General features: G+C 37.5%; 1 protein-coding gene across 1 annotated transcript in view; it reads right to left on the reverse strand.

Moving 5' to 3' along the window:
- EFHC2 (EF-hand domain containing 2) overlaps positions 1 to 11,651 on the reverse strand; it is a 250,923-nt gene extending 239,272 nt beyond the window's left edge. The window contains exon 1 of the mRNA XM_027091524.1: positions 11,445 to 11,651. Within this exon, the coding sequence (XP_026947325.1) occupies positions 11,445 to 11,486 (42 nt within the window). The 5' untranslated portion in view covers positions 11,487 to 11,651. The remainder of the gene's footprint in view (positions 1 to 11,444) is intronic.
- Between the last annotated feature and the right edge of the window lie 6,534 nt (positions 11,652 to 18,185).

Below are 18,185 nucleotides of genomic sequence, written 5' to 3' on the forward strand. Positions count from 1 at the left end.
AATGTAAGGCCAGAAACTATCAAACTCTTAGAGGAAAACATAGGCAGAACACTATGACATAAATCACAGCAAGATCCTTTTTGACCCACTTCCTAGAGAAATGGAAATAAAAACAAAAATAAACAAATGGGACCTAATGAAACTTCAAAGCTTTTGCACAGCAAAGGAAACCATAAACAAGATCAAATACAACCCTCAGAATGGGAGAAAATATTTGCAAATGAAGCAACTGACAAAGGATTAATCTCCAAAATTTATAAGCAGCTCAATAACAAAAAAACAAACAACCCAATCCAAAAATGGGCAGAAGACCTAAATAGACATTTCTCCAATGAAGGTATACAGACTGCCAACAAACACATGAAAGAATGCTCAACATCATTAATCATTAGAGAAATGCAAATCAAAACTACAATGAGATATCATCTCACACCAGTCAGAATGGCCATCATCAAAAAATCTAGAAAGAATAAATGCTGGAGAGGGTGTGGAGAAAAGGGAACCCTCTTGCACTGTTGGTGGGAATGTAAATTGATACAGCCACTGTGGAGAACAGTATGGAGGTTCCTTAAAGAACTACAAATAGCACTACCATATGACCCAGCAATCCCACTACAGGGCATATACCCTGAGAAAACCATAATGCAAAAGGAATCACGTACCAAAATATTCATTGCAGCTCTATTTACAATAGTCCGGAGATGGAAACAAGCTAAGTGTCCATCATTGGATGAATGGATAAAGAAGATGTGGCACATATATACAATGGAATATTACTCAGCCATAAAAAGAAACGAAATTGAGCTATTTGTAATGAGGTGGATAGACCTAGAGTCTGTCATACAGAGTGAAGTAAGTCAGAAAGAGAAAGAGAAATACCATATGCTAACACATATATATGGAATTTAAGAAAAAAAATGTCATGAAGAACCTAGGGGTAAGACAGGAATAAAGACACAGACCTACTAGAGAATGGACTTGAGGATATGGGGAGGGGGAAGGGTAAGCTGTGACAAAGTGAGAGAGAGGCATGGACATATATACACTACCAAATGTAAGGTAGATAGCTAGTGGGAAGCAGCCGCATAGCACAGGGAGATCAGCTCGGTGCTTTGTGATCACCTGGAGGGGTGGGATAGGGAGGGTGGGAGGGAGGGAGTCGCAAAAGGTAAGAGATATGGGAACATATGTATATGTATAACTGATTCATTTTGTTATACAGCAGAAACTAACACACCATTGTAAAGCAATTATACTCCAATAAAGATGTAAAAAATAAATAAATAAAGTAAATTAAAAAAAAAATGTCCACCATCCGGCAAATGTGGGACAAAAAAAAAAAAAACACTAAAAAGTTTTAAAGAAAGGTATGCTAAGTCTGAGGAGAGCATCTAGACTCACAGGTTTGAGTCTCCGGCTGGTGTGGCAAACAAAGTTTCCTGGTTCCCAGCAGCCATTAATTGCTCCCTTTTCTCTTTCCCAGCTCCAAAAGTAGATGGTGAAAAACCAAGCTCCCAATGTCCCTTGTAGCAAAGGATAGCCATGTGACTTAAGTTTAGCCAATAAGATGTAGGGCAGAAACCTAATGGGGGACTGAGAAACATTTTGTTTTCTGATATAAGAGCCTTCCCCCACCCCTTCTTCCTGCTTGTCTTGAACACCATTGTAAGAAGTTGTGATGTCCGGAACTGAGGCAACCATCTTGCAACCATGAGGTCACAAGCCTAAGAAAGTAAAGCCAACATTCTGAAGATGGCAAAATGGAGACAGAAAAAGAATCTGAGTGTCCTAAGTGACATAGCTATAAAGTTCAGGACAGAATACAAAAATGACCGAAGTTAGGTGTTTGATCCCTGAATAGGCAAAGTGACTCTAATTTCTGAAATGCAAATTAACATGTAGGAATAGCAATGGAGTTTTATGTCATTTCCAAAGTTATGAATAGCAGCTTCAAGAAGTGGCCCAGGGCTTCTCTGGTGGCGCAGTGGTTGGGAGTCCGCCTGCCGATGCAGGGGACACGGGTTCATGCCCCGGTCCGGGAAGATCCCACATGCTGCAGAGTGGCTGGGCCCGTGAGCCATGGCCGCTGAGCCTGCATGTCCAGAGCCTGTGCTCCTCAACGGGAGAGGCCACAACAGTGAGAGGCCCGCGTACTGCCAAAAAAAAAAAAAAAAAGTGACCCAGTCTTAAATCATGTGATTTCAAGGACATTTCAATAGTTACCAGGAACAAGTAACAGAAAACTAAACAAAACCATCCTGTGATCTGGCACAGTAAACACCTATTGTTTGTCCAGCAATTCCCCACCACCAACTCCTTTCTTTGGCTATTTATTTTTTTAACAGTTTCACTGAGGTATAATTTATATGTCATATGGTAGTTCTAATTTTAGTTTTTTTGAGGAACCTCCATACTGTTTTCCATAGTGGCTTACATTCCCACCAAGAGTGTACAAAGGGTTCCCTTTTCTCCATATCCTTGCCAACATTTGTTACTTGTGTTCTATTTGATTATAGCATTCTAAGAGGTGTGAGGTGATATCTCATTGTAGTTTTGATTTGCATTTCTCTGATGATCAGCAATGTTGAGCATATTTTTCATGTGCCTGTTGGCCATCTGTATGTCTTCTTTGGAAAAATGTCTATTTATGTCTATTCTGCCCATTTTTAAATTGGGTTATTTGTTTTTTTGATATTGAGTTACACGAGCTGTTTATATATTTTGGATATTAGTCCCTTAACTGAGTATAGAGCCAAAGAAAATGAAAACACTAATTCAAAAAGATACATGCACCCTAATGTTCATAGCAGCATTATTTACAATAGTCAAGATGTAGAAGCAAACTGTGTCTATCATAAATTTCAATCATTTAAAATATACAATACAAAGGAGTTTACTATGATTACAAATTGCACAATCTTCGCCATAATCTAATTTCAGAACACTTTCATCATCCCAAAAAGAAACCCCATACCCATTAGCAGTTGCTCCCCACCTCCTCCCTTCCCCCACACAGGTCTAGGCAACGATTAATCTTTCTGTCACTATAGATTTGCCTATTCTGTACATTTCACATAAATGGGATCATACAATATATAGTCTTTTGCATATCGCTTGTGGTATAATGTTTTTGAGGTTCATCTATGTTGTGGTATGTATCAATATTTCATTCCTTGTTCTGGCCAAATAATATTCCATTGTATTGATATACCACATTTTGTTTATCCATTCACCAGCTGATGGACATTTGGGTTGTTTCTACTTTTTGGCTATCATGAATAATGCTGTTATGAACATTCATGTACACATTTTTTGTGGACATATGTTTTCTTTTCTCTTGGGTCTATACCTAGGAGTGCTGTATCATATAGTAACTCTATGTTTAAACTTTCGTGGAACTGCAGACTTTTCCATAGCAGCAGCACTATTATACATTCCTACCAGCAACATAAGAGGGTTTCAATTACTACACATCCTTGGCAACACTTGGTATTGTCTGTTTTGTTATAGCCATTCTAGTGAGTGTGAAGTAATATCTCATTGTGGTTTTAATTTCCATCTCTCTAATGACTAATGATATTGAGCATCTTTTCATGTGTTTATTGGATATTTGAGCATCTTTGGAGTAATGTCTACTCAGATCTTTTGCCCATTTTTAACTGGATTATTTATCTCTTTATTGTTGAGTTTTTAGAGTTCTTTATATATACTGGATATAAATCCCTCATCATATATATGCTTTGCAACTATTTTCTCCCTGTAAAATAACTGTAGTTGCCTTTTCAGTTTTTTGATGGTTTCTTCTGAAGCACAACTTTGGCTATTTATTTCAGCATTATTTATAATAGCAAAAGCCTGGAAATAATACAACTATACATCAAGAGGGGATGAGTTAAACAAACTATGGTATGTCCACACAATGGAGTACTATGTAGCTACAAACGGAATACACATTCCAATGGAATGAGTATAGCTCTGCATACGACTATTAAGAAATCTCCAAGATATACCCGTTAAAACGAAAAATGGAAGGTGCAAGAGAATACGTAGAGTATGCTATCATTTATTTAATAAGAGGCCATGTAAATATAGTTAAGAATTTGCTATTTTAAAAAACAAAAACAAAAAAGGAAGGATAACCCAAGCTAAATAGTTTTTTTTTTAATGTTACTTCTAGAGTGAGTGAGGGAGGGAACAAGACTGAAGGGACAGGGAGGAAAGCTAGGACTTGTCTGAATGCACCTCACTTTGTAAATTTGACTTTGAAACCACAGAAATGTTTTACTTTTACATTATAATAAAAAAAAAATTTAAGTTAAAACTGAAAAGCAACAATCAACCTAACTGGGTATTGAGTTGGTGACTTAACCATACTTAAATGAAATTAAAACCCAATAATTTGACCATACATTCCTAGGGGGATAAATCCTAAAAACAGTAAGAAATACAAAGAAATCTTAACCTATTTTCAAAACTCAAATTGTTAATAATAACATTATTACTCAAAAACTATTATATGGATATATATTTTTATTTATGGTAGGATAAAGCAAGTAATGTCCTTATGAATCAAGATTTCAATGTAAGGAAAAGATAAATAATCAAAGAAGTTAAATAAAATTCCTATAATCCTTACTTAGCATTTCAAATATCAGTGTGGATTCATGTGGTATTTTATCTTTAAAAATGTATACATATTTTCTAGCCTTGTTTTAAGAGAATGAAAATTCAAGCCATAGACTGGGAGAAAATATTTGTAAACCACATATCCAACAACGGACTTGTATCCGGAATATATAAAGAACTCTCAAAACTCAACAGTAAGGAAACAACTCAATTAAAGATGGGCAAAAGACACAAACACACATTTCACCAAAGAGGATATACGGATGGCAAATAAGCACATGAAAAGATGTTCAACATCATTCCTAAGCCATTAGGGAAATAAAAGTTTAAATCAGGATGAGTTACCACTATACACCTATGAGATTGGCTAGAATCCAAACACTGCCCATGCCAAATGCTCTCGAGAATCCGGAAGAACAGGAACTCTCATTTGTTGCTGGTGAGAACGCAAAATGGTACAGCCACTTTGGAAGACTGTTCAGCAATTTCTTATAAAATTAAACATACACCTATGGCCAGTTCCAAATTTACATGAAAATCAAGGATCCTGCCATTCATAGGAAAGCAGTGAGCATTTTGCTGCAGTTTTCAACTTCTCACATATATAAGCAAAGCTTTCCTTGTTTAACAAGTATCAAGAGAAAGGTGAGAAATCTTCTCATTTCAGTTGAAAATGAAATCTGTGAGTGCTTATCTCAAATTTGACTCAGAATTACGTGTCTATGTGGCAAAATACAAGCATCGGTTTCACACTGAAGAGCTAATTTTTATTCTTTATTTTTAGTTTAAAAAATCATATTCTTGTGTATATAGGTCTACAAGGAGATTAAGATTATAATGATTGTATAACTGCCTATATTTGAGCCTGATCATGTCAGTCAGTAAAAAAACTTAATTTTTAGGTCTCACATAAAATTGTGTCTTAGGCTCTATTTTTATTCATATTGCTTTGTCAATATGATTTTAGTAGCTTTGCTTATTTAACACTGTCTATATTTTCATGTTGTAAACAGCATTAATTAAAATGAATTTATAACCTTAATTTAAATTAAATCAACTGAACCTACTTTTTGAAAAAGTAAATCCCACCTTGGATTAAAACAGTTATTTAACAGAAATGTATGATGCTGCCTTATGAATTTTTTTAATGTATGAAAAGGAAACAAAGGAAAGCTAAGCTTAACTACCTGTTTGTTTCTCAAGAAAACCTGGCTGAAAGTCATTTTTTGTTTTAAATAAGGGAGAAAACTACTCTTGCTCATACCATTATACCACATTTCATACCTTACGGCACCCTCTACAGTAGAAACTCTGAGAGGATTTTTAGGCCTACTTGAATAAGGAGAAAAGAGGAGAAATCAAGTAGGAAATTTTACAATACAACAAGAAAGAAACCCTTGACATTTCCCCTAGTACACTCCCACTGGTGTTAGAGTTGAGATCCCTTGTGAGAAAAGGAAACCACACAGACTAGGTTAATTAATTTGCTGAAATCAACAAATCCACAGAAAACTATTACTCTTTACTCAAAAAGACAATTATTATTGGATCACTACATCTACAACTCATGGATCATGCTAAGGTACCATGGGCTATAGAAATCATCTTTATGCAGGAGTTCTCCAAGACCTGAAAATCATTTCAAAGGTTCCTCTGGGGTAAAAAGATTGTGGGATGATGAAAATATGTTGGAACTAGTTAGATAGAGGTGACAGTTGCAAAACACTGTGAATGTACTAAATGCCACTGAATTGTACACTTTGAAATGGTTAATGGTTTACTTTATGTTATGTGAATTGTACCTTAATAAAAAACAAAAAAACACTGAGAAAGGCTGACTAGGATCAGTTGAGACTTCCTGAAGGGTAAGAGACTAGATTTGGCCTTGAAGGATGTTGAAGATCAGAATTTAAATCAGAGGCAAGAACTGGTGGAGATGGCTCTAACGAGAGTGTTTTTCAAACGCTGACTGCCACAATAACAAACAGATTTTAGCGCAACCCAGTTCACGTACACACATGACAGAAACAAAAGTTCATGAAACAATACTTACTCTTCCCAAGCATAATACACTGATTCTTTTATTCTATTCTACCGTATTCTGTTTATTTTTTTTTCCTTTTTCTTTTTCCTAAATCCTGGTCATGATTCATTAAATTGATCTCACAAAATGAGTGACAAACTCTAATGGCCTGGGGTCTCAGGTTAAGGGCTTTGGACCTGATGCAGGTTATTTTAAGGCCATGGAATTGACCACTAAGAACATAGTCAGGAATCTGCCAGCAGAATTTTAGGCTGGAAAACCCTCTACCTTGTGAATAAAGTGATTGTTTTACGATTATATTTGTCACTGAGCTAAACTTAGATTGGCTTAGCTAACACCACAATGAAATCAATATGTGTACTATGTAGTACTCATAGTTTTTCTCTCTCAGTTGTTTATCATTTAAATTGCTGGTAAATTTCCCAAAGAGTGATTTTTCCTACATTAGTATATAGGCTTATAGTAATCTAGATAAAAATAAATTTCAAGGTATTTCTGTAAGAGAGACAGTTTCTAAATATGTTTTATTTTACTGTTGTGAATTCAAAAAATTTCTTTTTCTTCTTAAGGAAACAGTTGCTTCACTATAAGTTAGAGGATGGACTATTTACGACAAACCCTCCTAAGATGGTGGCGAGGTAGCTTCATAAAAAACAGAAAGTGTGCTCCTCATTATTCATTAGAGACATTCAGGATCAGCTACACAACCATCTGTCTAAAATGCTGTAGAAAGGATTTTCAGCTTTGGCTGGAAGTGTCCCTTTTAACTTTAATATCCTATCATTCTTGACAATATGCCTGAGATTCTCTTAGCTCAATACAAATCCAGCATGTAAATTCTTGGAAAAAAGATACTTCGGGTCTGGAATTGTGATCTTTCCCTAAGGTTTGCAATTAATTCACATCAGAATAATTTTAACGTCATCAGTGATACAAATGCTTATATTTTAGAAAGCACAATACTTCTTGTATTTCAGATATAGAAGGAGAGGTTGCACATCACCTAGCTGTGGACAGAAACCAATCTATCGCTCCTGACTTGACTACCAGCAGCTAATTAAGGGGGGGAGCAAGTTCTTTTTTTAATTTCTAAGAAAAAGCGTAAAAGTTAGTTAGCTTGTGTTATAATTTTAAACCCAAACAGCCAGTAATTATGCTATCTCCAGGAGGCCAAGGTTTTTCTCTCAATAATTTAATTAAGCAGACAAAGCTCTGTAATAGGCAGGAGGGAGGCGGGGATAGAAAGGCCAGATTTGGCTTTACTGACTCTCTGACCATTCTGTGCCAGAGAACATCCAATCTTTTAACTAAGTGCAAGGTTTTAAAAATATCAATTTTTTGGCAACACATAGCACCTTTAACCCCAAGGCTAGTGTAACAATTTTTTTAATGCAGCCACCTGCTTTGGGCACATACTAGGACACTCAGTATATAAATACTGATTTGTTGAATGACAGCCCAAGGTATCTAATAAGTATACTGTCATTCTCTAGTTCTCACACACACACACCCTCCTATTGGTCTGAGGCATGAAGTAAATAAATATTTTTTTAAATACACTCACAAGTCTAGCAGCAGACCCACACCTATTTTGGATACTTGACTTATGACAAAAGTAGCTCTGCGGAGAAGTGGAGAAAAGGTGGCCATTTCTAAAAAACGTATTAAGGACAACAGAACCCAAATGGAGTTGCTTATGCTAAGCCCCATGTTACCAATCTGAAATTCAACTTAGTTACAGTTTCAGCTCTCCCAGAAATAGAATCTTAAACCAATCAACCATGAGTCTCCTAATCAGCATTAGTTAGGTAATCTGCCTGAGAAACCCCTGCCATTCCCTATAAGGAAAGTAACCTTACAATAACCAATCCGATTTTTTGCCTAGTACAACTTCCCTACAAAATCTCTTGCCTTGTATAGCTCTTCAGAGCTCCTTTCCATCTGCCTGATTCATTAATCACTGAATAAAGCCAGTAAAGCTCTTCAAAATTTACTCAGAATTGTGTTCTTTAACAAATGGCTCTGGGTTAACTGAATATCCACATGGGGAAAAATACAACCTGACCCCTCTACCTCTTTTCATACACACACACGAAAATGTATTCTAGTTAGATTATAGGTCTAAACATGAAAGGTAAAAACAACGAAATTTCCAGATGACACAGGAAAATATCATCATGACTTGGTGTAAGGAACTATTTCTTAAATAGGAAACCAAAAGCACTAATTTAAAGGAAAAATTCTTCATCAAAAACATCATTAAGAGAGTAAAAAGGCCAACCACAGACTAAAAGACACTTATAACACAAATATCTGACAAAGGAGTCATATCCAAAATCTATGTAGAACTCCTACAAATCACTAAGAAAAGGGCAGGCAACCCACCAGAGATTAGACAAACGACAAATAGACACCACACAAAAGACAATTTCCAAATGACCAATAAATGTGTGAAATGTGCTCAATTTCGTTAGGAATCAGAGAATCGTGGATTAAAACGACAGAGTCACACTACGCCCACTGACCAAAACAACTAAAATTTAAGAGACTAACAATATCAAGTGTTAGAAAGGCTATGGAGCAACAGGAACATAAAATGCTGGTGGGAATTTAAATGGGGATAAGCGCTGTGACAGCATCCACCAAAGCTGAACATAAGAATGCCATTTGAAAAATTCAAAAAATATATTAAAAAAAGAACTTTACTAAAAACAGAAAAAAAGAATACCATTTGATCTGGCAGTTGTACTGAGAGACATGAACAGGAATAGTCACAGCAAAGTATTCTTAATAACCCCAAACAAACCAAATCTCTATCAAGAGTAAAATGTGTATATAAATGATGTCATACTCATACAGTGGAATACTCTAGAGCAATGAAAACATACAAACTATCTCTAAAGACAGCCACATGAACAAATCCCACAAACAATGCTGAGCTTAAAAAAAAAAAGAAAAAAGCCAGTCACAAAAGAATAAAAACCGGACATTTGCACTGATAGAAATTCAAAAGCAAGCCAAACCGAACTATAGTGGTAGCAGCCAGGAGAGGGGTTGCCTTTGGAGAATAGAGAAGGGGTAAAGACCAGAAAGGGTCATAGGTAGGGTTGCCATGTAAAATACAAGCTGCTCAGTTAAATTTGAATTTCAGATAAACAACAAAGAATCTTTTAATATATGTAGGTCCCATGCAATATTTGGGACATGTATTTTTACTTGGTAAATCCGGCAACCCTAGTCAACGTTGATGCTTTGGGAGTCCTGGTAATATTTTCTATTTTGATGTTCATTCTGTGATCATCCATTGTGCACTTTTCTGTATATGTGTTATACTTCACAAATTTTTAAAAAAGCAAAAGTACACTCAGTGCAGCCTTGCAGATTTTAAAATATCTCATTCAACCACTGTTCTTCCTTCCCACCCTTAGTCACTGCATGTGAGAGCTGTGGATCTGAAGCGTTGCTAGGCCCAAAGCTGTGGGCTCTACGTTCAATTTTGATTACAGTTACTTTTACACAGCATGCTTCTTTACTTCTGGAATCTTTTTTCATGCCCTGCCTTTCAGGGGTCTTACTTAATTTGTGTGACTGGCTTAATCTTACCAAAGGGCAACGTTAGGTTGGAAGGCCAGTCTCTACACATTAGCCAAGAAATGCACAAACCAGTGGTCAAGAAACAAGTTGAACTGGCCAGCTAACCTGTGGGGGTCAGAGTGCAGTGGCCTGAAGCTATAAAGATAAGTGGTACTTTAGGGCCAACAACTTGGATGCAGACACTGTTCAGGATCCAGAAAGTCGAATGCTTCAATCTGCTGCCTGCTTTCTAAACTTAACAGAGGTTTACACATACACCTTGAGTGGCTCCAGCAAGTTCCCTCCCATCAGTGTATTACTTACCTACTTCTTACAGACACAACTGGAAAACCCAAGTAAAGAGTAGTGACCAGTGCAAACAAAAACCTGAATCATTTTCCTGCTGTGGTTTAAATAAGATGCTATTTACTGGCAAAAGTTCTTGCATGCTCAGGGTTTTTAATGTTGTTGTGTTGTGTCGTTTGGTACTTTCATCTTGTTTCGAAATGAGCCATTCCCAATTCTAAATGAAGAAAGAACTCCAACTTTGGATCCTTCACTATAAAGTTTAGGATAAACTTTATAGGCAGGTAGAACCCTTATCTGCCCCCTACCAGCCTTGAGAGTGCCAGGTTTCTTCACTCTAATAGCAAACTCTTTCACAAAGGGTATTAAGGATCGTGATTAGGCTCCTGGGCTGTGGAGACTGGTTGCCTGGAGGGAACCCAGCTTCACCACTGAGATTGAGTAGCTCTGGCCAGTGAGTGACTGACTCATCACTCTGTGCCTCAGTTTCCTCCACTGAAAAATGGGAATTAAAAATAGTAGCTAATACAAAGGGCTGTTGGGAACATCTAATGCTGTGTAAGGTGATTAAAGCACAGCTCCTGGCACACCTTCAACGCTCAACGATGATTATCATCATCAACCTACCATCGGCTACCTTCGAGGGTCCTAACACCTATAAGGACTCTACTTCTGTAACTAACGTAGGAAAAGTATCCAGATGCAGTTGGGGAGAGGGAGAAGGGGAGATAGAGAGTAAGGGTTCCACCAGCCTACAAATTTTGGTCCAAGCTGCGCCCCGTCCACAGAAGGCGAAGCAGCGTCACGAGGCCTCCAGTAGGGGCCGGGGGAGTGTCCACACCTGGACCCCAGACTCCGGCCGGGACCTCTGACCTCGGGCGCCCTCACTACTCACGTTGCGGTTGAAGCTGTGGCCCGGCAGCAGCGGCAGCGCCATGGCTCTGAGCGTCCGAGGGTCAAGGGGCCGAGAAGAGGGGCCGGCAGGCAGCTGCCACCCTGCAGCCGCGCTGTTTGACCCCCGACCCCACGTTACCTAGAGACCGAAATAGGTGTCACGAAAGGAGAAGGGGCTTCGACAGGCCGGGAGCTCGGGGCGGGGCCGGGGCGGGGCTAGGGGAAAAGCTCCCCGCCCGCACCTCCCCCCGCCCACCCCACCCACTCAGCCGGGTACGGGTCTCCCGAGGCTTTTCTCTCTACACACATTGTGCAAACACAAAGGCTGACGACCGCACCATTCCCCGCCCCCGGGGCTCGCTGGTTTAACCCTTGGATAGGGCTCAAAGCCTTTCATGTACTGAAGCTCGTCTGTTGCTTGCACATTTCTTGCCATTTGGTTATTAAATTTAGTTCAAACACACAGAAAAGGGCAGAAAATAAGATGACACCCGGGTGCTCACAGAAATGTAACACCAGTGAATGTTACATTTACATCAGCTTTAATTTTGTAATTAAAACGTTCCAGATGAATCCAAAGCCACACATACCCCCATCTGTCTCCCCACCCCCACCCGCGCGATCACCAGCACCGGAGAAAACCCATTCAGCGGTAACCACCATCCTCCGTCCTTCCTCTGTATCTTTTTATATTTGAACTAAACATTTGTAAGATGCTCGTTCCTGGTGCAATCATGGTGGCCAGGGGCCGCGTGAGTTGGCACAAAATGCAACCTCTGTCAGTCCATCATGCACCCAAGATGCCCAAGCCAGAAGCTCCTCTCCCCACGCCTACAGCTAATCCCTCCCTGAGTCCTACTCTACTGTTTGGACATGCTGGGTTATCTCTCAGCCACCACCCCTTCTGTCTCAATCGAGACCCCATTATTTCTTGTCTGGTTTTCTTTTAAAACAAGCAAACAACAACAAAGAAAACAACTAAATAATCTTGCCTCCAGAGCCATCCTCTTATATAATTCATGATGCACCTGTTAACTCTTCTGCTTCAATATTCTTCTATCCTTCACGAGGCAGGCCAGCTCCTTAGCCCAGTCAGAGCCTATGTCAGGAGGCGCCCACGAACTCCCTCCATCCCTTTCTTTGCCCCGCTCCTCTACTCCAGCTCCGAGAAACCACTGGCAGTTTCCAAACCGGGCTCTGCAGTTTCTCCCCTCTGAGATTTTACAAATGTCACCATCTGCTAGAAAACACCCTTCCTTCCTATCTTTAACCTGGGTAACCCCTTCTTGTCTTTCAGGACTTGGTTAAGTGTGGGAGAGAGGTGTGGAAGACTTTGTCATTTCTGGGAAAACTTCCTCCACCTTCTCCAACTTCCGCATCTGTATTAGGTGCCCATTCTAATGGTGGCTTTTGTGGTACTGCATTGTAATCATGGTTTTACTTGACTCTTTTCAAATGTCCCCAAGTTCTTCCAGGGCAGGGACTCTATCTCCTTTTTTATTCATTAAAAGCATACATTATTGGTTTTCTATGTTTATAAATTTTACACTATAAATTTCTTTTTTAAAATTTATTTATTTTATTTATTTATCTTTGGCTGTGTTGGGTCTTCGTTGCTACGCGTGGGCTTTCTCTAGTTGCAGCTAGTGGGGGCAACTCTTCGTTGCGGTGCGCGGGCTTCTCATTGCAGTGGCTTCTCGTTGCAGAGCACAGGCTCTAGGCGTGCGAGCTTCAGTAGTTGTGGCACATGGGCTCAGTAGTTGTGGCTCCCTGGCTCTAGAGCACAGGCTCAGTAGTTGTGGCACACGGGCTTAGTTGCTCTGCGGCATGTGGGATCTTCCCGGACCAGGGCTCGAACCCGTGTCCCCTGCATTGGCAGGTGGATTCTTAACCACTGCACCGCCAGGGAAGCCCTACACTATAAATTTCTGCTACCTGCTTTTTTCACCTAAGATTTTGGTTTTGAGATTTCTACATGTTAACACATGTAGATCTATTTCATTCATTTTAAACGAATTGTATGATTATACCACAAATCACTGATGCCTCTGTTGTCATCTGTTGATGTCATCTGTTGATGACAATGAGGTTGTTTCCAATTTTTCAGTAGTTATCAACAATGCTGCAAAGAACAACCCTCTCCTGTTTCTTTGGAGATTATCTAGGCTATACACCTAAAGGTGGAATTGTTCACACCTTCATCTGTACTAGATCTCCAGAATCTTTGAACCAATTAAGAAAGTTCCCCTTTCACCTTCATCCTTTCAACAATAGGTCTTATCAAATTGTATAATTTTGAACAATCATCTGAATAAATGTGAAATGGTATGCCATTGTTATTTTAATTTGTTTCTCCCTAATTCCTAGTGCAGTTGGTCATCCTTTCACAGGCTTGTTACCTTCTTCTGTGACTCATCCATTCATATCCTTTGCTGATTTCTCTATTTGATCATTTGTAATTTTTAATATATATTCTGGATACTAATCTTAGGCATAGCAAATATCTTCTCATCATTTGTGGTTTGTCTTCTCCATTTATAGATTTCTTTATTGTACATGAATGTCATTTTACTTGGATCATTCTTTCCCATTATGGCTTGTGCTTTGTATGTAAATTCAAAAAAATCCTATAGAAGAAAATTATTCTTCTACATGTTCTTACAAATATTTTTAAATGTTTCTTTTTTCTTACTTTTTAAATTGAAATAATTTCAAACTAATAGAAAAGTAGCAAGAATAATACAAAGAACTCCTGTTTGCCCTTCACCCAGATTCCCCCAATTGTTTTATATTTTACCATTTGTGTTTTATCATTCCTTCTGTATATACAAATTTTCCCTTTTAGAGTAAATACCAGACATCATGTCCCTTTACCCCTAAATACTACAGTGTATATTTCCTAATAACAAGGACATTCTCTTACATAACTGGAGTAAAATAATCAAAATCAGAAAATTGGTATTAATTGAGTACTATTTCCTAATCTAAAATATTTAATTCAAATTTTGTCAATTGTCCCCAAAACGTTCTTTTTAGCAAAAAAATTAGTTTAAAAAATCTGGTCCAGAATCTCATCTAACATCACAAATTAGTTGTCACATCTCTTTATTCTCCTTTGATCTGGAACAGTTCTTCCATCTTTCTTTGTCTTTCCTGACCTTTATATTGTTGAAGAGAATAGGCTTCTTCAACAAAAATAAGAACATTATTTGGTAGAATGTTCTTCAGTTTCGGTTTGACCGATGTTTTCTCCTGAGTAAATTACTGTCTTTTTGTTCATGGCATTTTAGCAGGAACACCACAAGAGGAACGCTGTGTCCTTCTCATTCATCAAAGGAGCAGGTACATAATGTGTATTTTAACCATCAATACTGAAGTTAACTTTGATCACTGGTTAAGTGGTGCATGCCAAGTTTCTCCACTGTAGTGACTTTTTTTTGCCTTTCTTATTAATAAGAATTCTGCGAGGTGATCATTTGGAACTATGTAAATACCAAGTTCCTCATTAAACTACTAGCATCAATGATGATTTTGCCCAAATCATTTATTACCACTGTGATTGCCAAAGGATGATTTCTTAACTCTACCATTCTTTCTACATATATTAGTTGGCATTCTTCTACAAGGAAGAACTTTTCTTTCTCTCCATTTATTTGTTTATTCATTCATTTACATCAGAATGGTCTACAGACTCTTGTTTTATTCCGTGCATTATAATCTGTTACTATTATTATTTATTTTGATATTAAAATGGTCCTACATTTGGTCAGTGGGAGTCCCTCTAAGCTGACTCCTCTGTTCTTTTGATTTTCCCTACCATTTTTCAAGTACTTCCTTGTACTCTCACTACAAGATATTCGAGATATCTATAGTATAGGTAGACATAGATAGGCACAGATAGCTACGTCTCTTTCCATTTCTGTCTTCGGATAGATAGATAGATAGATAGATAGATAGATAGATAGATAGATATAAAGACATAGCAAAACCCTCGAGTTTATACTGATATGTCCAATTTCAGTCAACACAATAGAGTATGTGGTCGAGTTCCCCTTTCCACATCTATAATGCCCTTCTCAAACTGTAAGAAATCTGATTCCAATTACCCTCAAAATATTTACTTATTTGCTCAATACTAAAAGACCCCCAAAGCAGTTTCAGAATAGCTAACTCATGTCATTGTGAAAACAAACCTACTAACTAAAGTTCAGTATATGTTTTCAGGGTTTTTTTCTTTAGTCTTAATGTATTTAGTCAAAATACTGTGTTCCAAAATGAGTTGGGTGTGTTTCCCCACTCTTGTCCTCTCCTCCCTGTTTAGAGTGATTATGTTACTCATTTGAAAAAAAGTCTGGTTCATTCTTTTCCCATTTGTAGCTCTCGCTCAGATTTTTGCTCCATCCTTATCTGTTTCTCCTTTGTCTTATTTTGTAGTTGTGTTTCTCCCTTTTCCATTTGATTAATTTAGCTAGTGGTTTATATATTTTGTTACTTTTTTCAAAGAACCAGAATTTTGATTTATTACTCTGACCTACTGTTTTCTATTCCTAATCTTCATTATTTTTCTGCTTTTACCTTTATTTTTTTCTTCTTTGTCCTTTCTTGTGGCTCATTTGTTGTTCTTTCTCTCACTTTTTAAGTTGATATAATTCATTCATTTTTATTGATTTAAGTGTTTAAGTGTATGAATTTTTCCTCTGAGTTCTACTTTAAATGTATCCAATAGTGTCTGATATGTAGTGTTTTCATACTCGTTTCTTTGTTTTTAAAGATATTCTGTAATGTTGGCTTGCATTTTCCATTTCACTCCAGTTGTTTAATAGAAGACTTTTAAATTTCTAGCTGGAAAAAAATTTTTAATTTAGTTCTATTTCACTGTGATAATAAAGTATTGTTTGTAATATTTCCATTGTATAAAACTTATTGTCGATTTCTTTGTGACGTGATATTTCATGGATTTTTGTAACTATGCTATGCGCAGCTGAGAAGGAAAGCGTACTCCCTATTATTCAGTTCTAAAGTTCGTTGTATGTAAATGAGATCTATTTTATTGATTATGTTGTTTACTTCTTCTGTATCCTTACTTATATTTCTGCCACTTGATCTGCTCTGCACTAGGAATGACCTATTAAAGCCTCCTATTAGCAATCTGTTTCTATCTGTATCATCTTGCGTCTATAGTTTCTGCTTTTTAAAGATTTTTAGAGATTTGGTGCATAGGTTTTCATAACTGTTATACCTACACTGTGAAATTGGAATAAGATACCCTTTTTTGTCACATTTAATTATTTTTGGCCTGAATTCTACTTTGTTTGATATCCTTGATCTCACAGTCCCCACTTATTTGTTATTTTCATTTGCCCATGCCTTTATTTTTAGCCTGTCTGACTCATTTTGATTTGAATGTATCTGCATACACCACATATTTGGGTCTTGCTTGGTGAGCCATAGTGAAAATATTTTTCTTTTAGTAGGTGAGTTAAGCCCATTCACACTTCTTGATAGAACATATTTTTTTATCTCAACTCTGATATATTATTTTATATTGTAATCACCATATAAACTATGTACGTTTACTGCTTCTTTTTCCTCATGATGTGTTTTCTTTGCTATTGTAATTTATAAATTCTCTTGGTGTTCAAGGAGGCTTGTGTTTTTGTTCTAGTGTTTATTTCTGTACTTATAACTTCTTTAAGACAATTGAATGTCTTCAGTTTTACCAAATAATATTAAATGTTTTAAAAGTGATTATAGCCAATACATTGAAATTTTCATTTCAATAAATATACTTTTATTTCTAGAAGTTTCCCTTGTTCTTTTTAAGTCTATATGTTCTTTCTTTTAAGTGGGATCCTGCTCTTATAATTTCTCTTGCTTATTTTCTCTTTAATCATTTTTAAAATACTTAGTTTAGGGTCCTTAACCAACAATTCTACCCTCTGATGTTCACCTTCCCTCTTTCCTGTGTTGGCTGACTCTTCTTTGTGGCAGATTGCTCCCTTGTGTGTTTATAAATGTTTCTGGTCATCCTATCTATGGGGCAAGTAGTAGAGCTGGGACTCCCACCTCTTCAAGTCCAAGTATCCTCTTCAATATGTCACACCTCACACACTCCACACACAGAAGGCCTCTGCCTTCTACAAGGAGGATATTTTCCAAACAGAAAAGCAGTTCTAATAAGAATGACTTTCTTAAGGGAGTAACAGAGCAAAATATCTTAAATTAGAGCTGTCCGAAAAATCTAGGGCCTGAGTCCGCCACACACATCTACTGCCCTGGCTGTTCACACATGCTATCTCCTTTGAGCACACTGATACCTCCACTTTTGTACTGCTGTAGATACTTCACACACAGTGTTACATTCATTGATTCAATCGTTTTCCATTTAGCAAATATTTATTGAGCATCTACTCTGATGTGCCAGGACCGCTTCCAAACATTGGGATTAATCAGTGATTAGGACAGAGTGAACACTTCTAAATACCCCAGATCGGAGATTCTCAGTCTTCTGCAACTTGCAACTTTTCTTCTTGCTTTGTTTTTCTTCCATGACACCTATCTTCCCATTCCTTCTGCTCTGACACATCTACCACAAAGGAACATCTGAAATGGTGTGTATCTCTCTTTAAAGTAAATTGAAAGTAAACTAGTTCTGAGAATTGCAAGACACCCCTGGAAATAACTGAAAACACTTTGGGGCATGTCAGGACCAGTGCTGGGAAGTGCTGTTATTGATGTTCAA

This window comes from Aethalodelphis obliquidens, unplaced genomic scaffold, assembly GCF_003676395.1.
Source record: "Aethalodelphis obliquidens isolate GAN/ISIS:26980383/991018 unplaced genomic scaffold, ASM367639v1 scaffold71, whole genome shotgun sequence".
Taxonomy (NCBI): domain Eukaryota; kingdom Metazoa; phylum Chordata; class Mammalia; order Artiodactyla; family Delphinidae; genus Aethalodelphis; species Aethalodelphis obliquidens.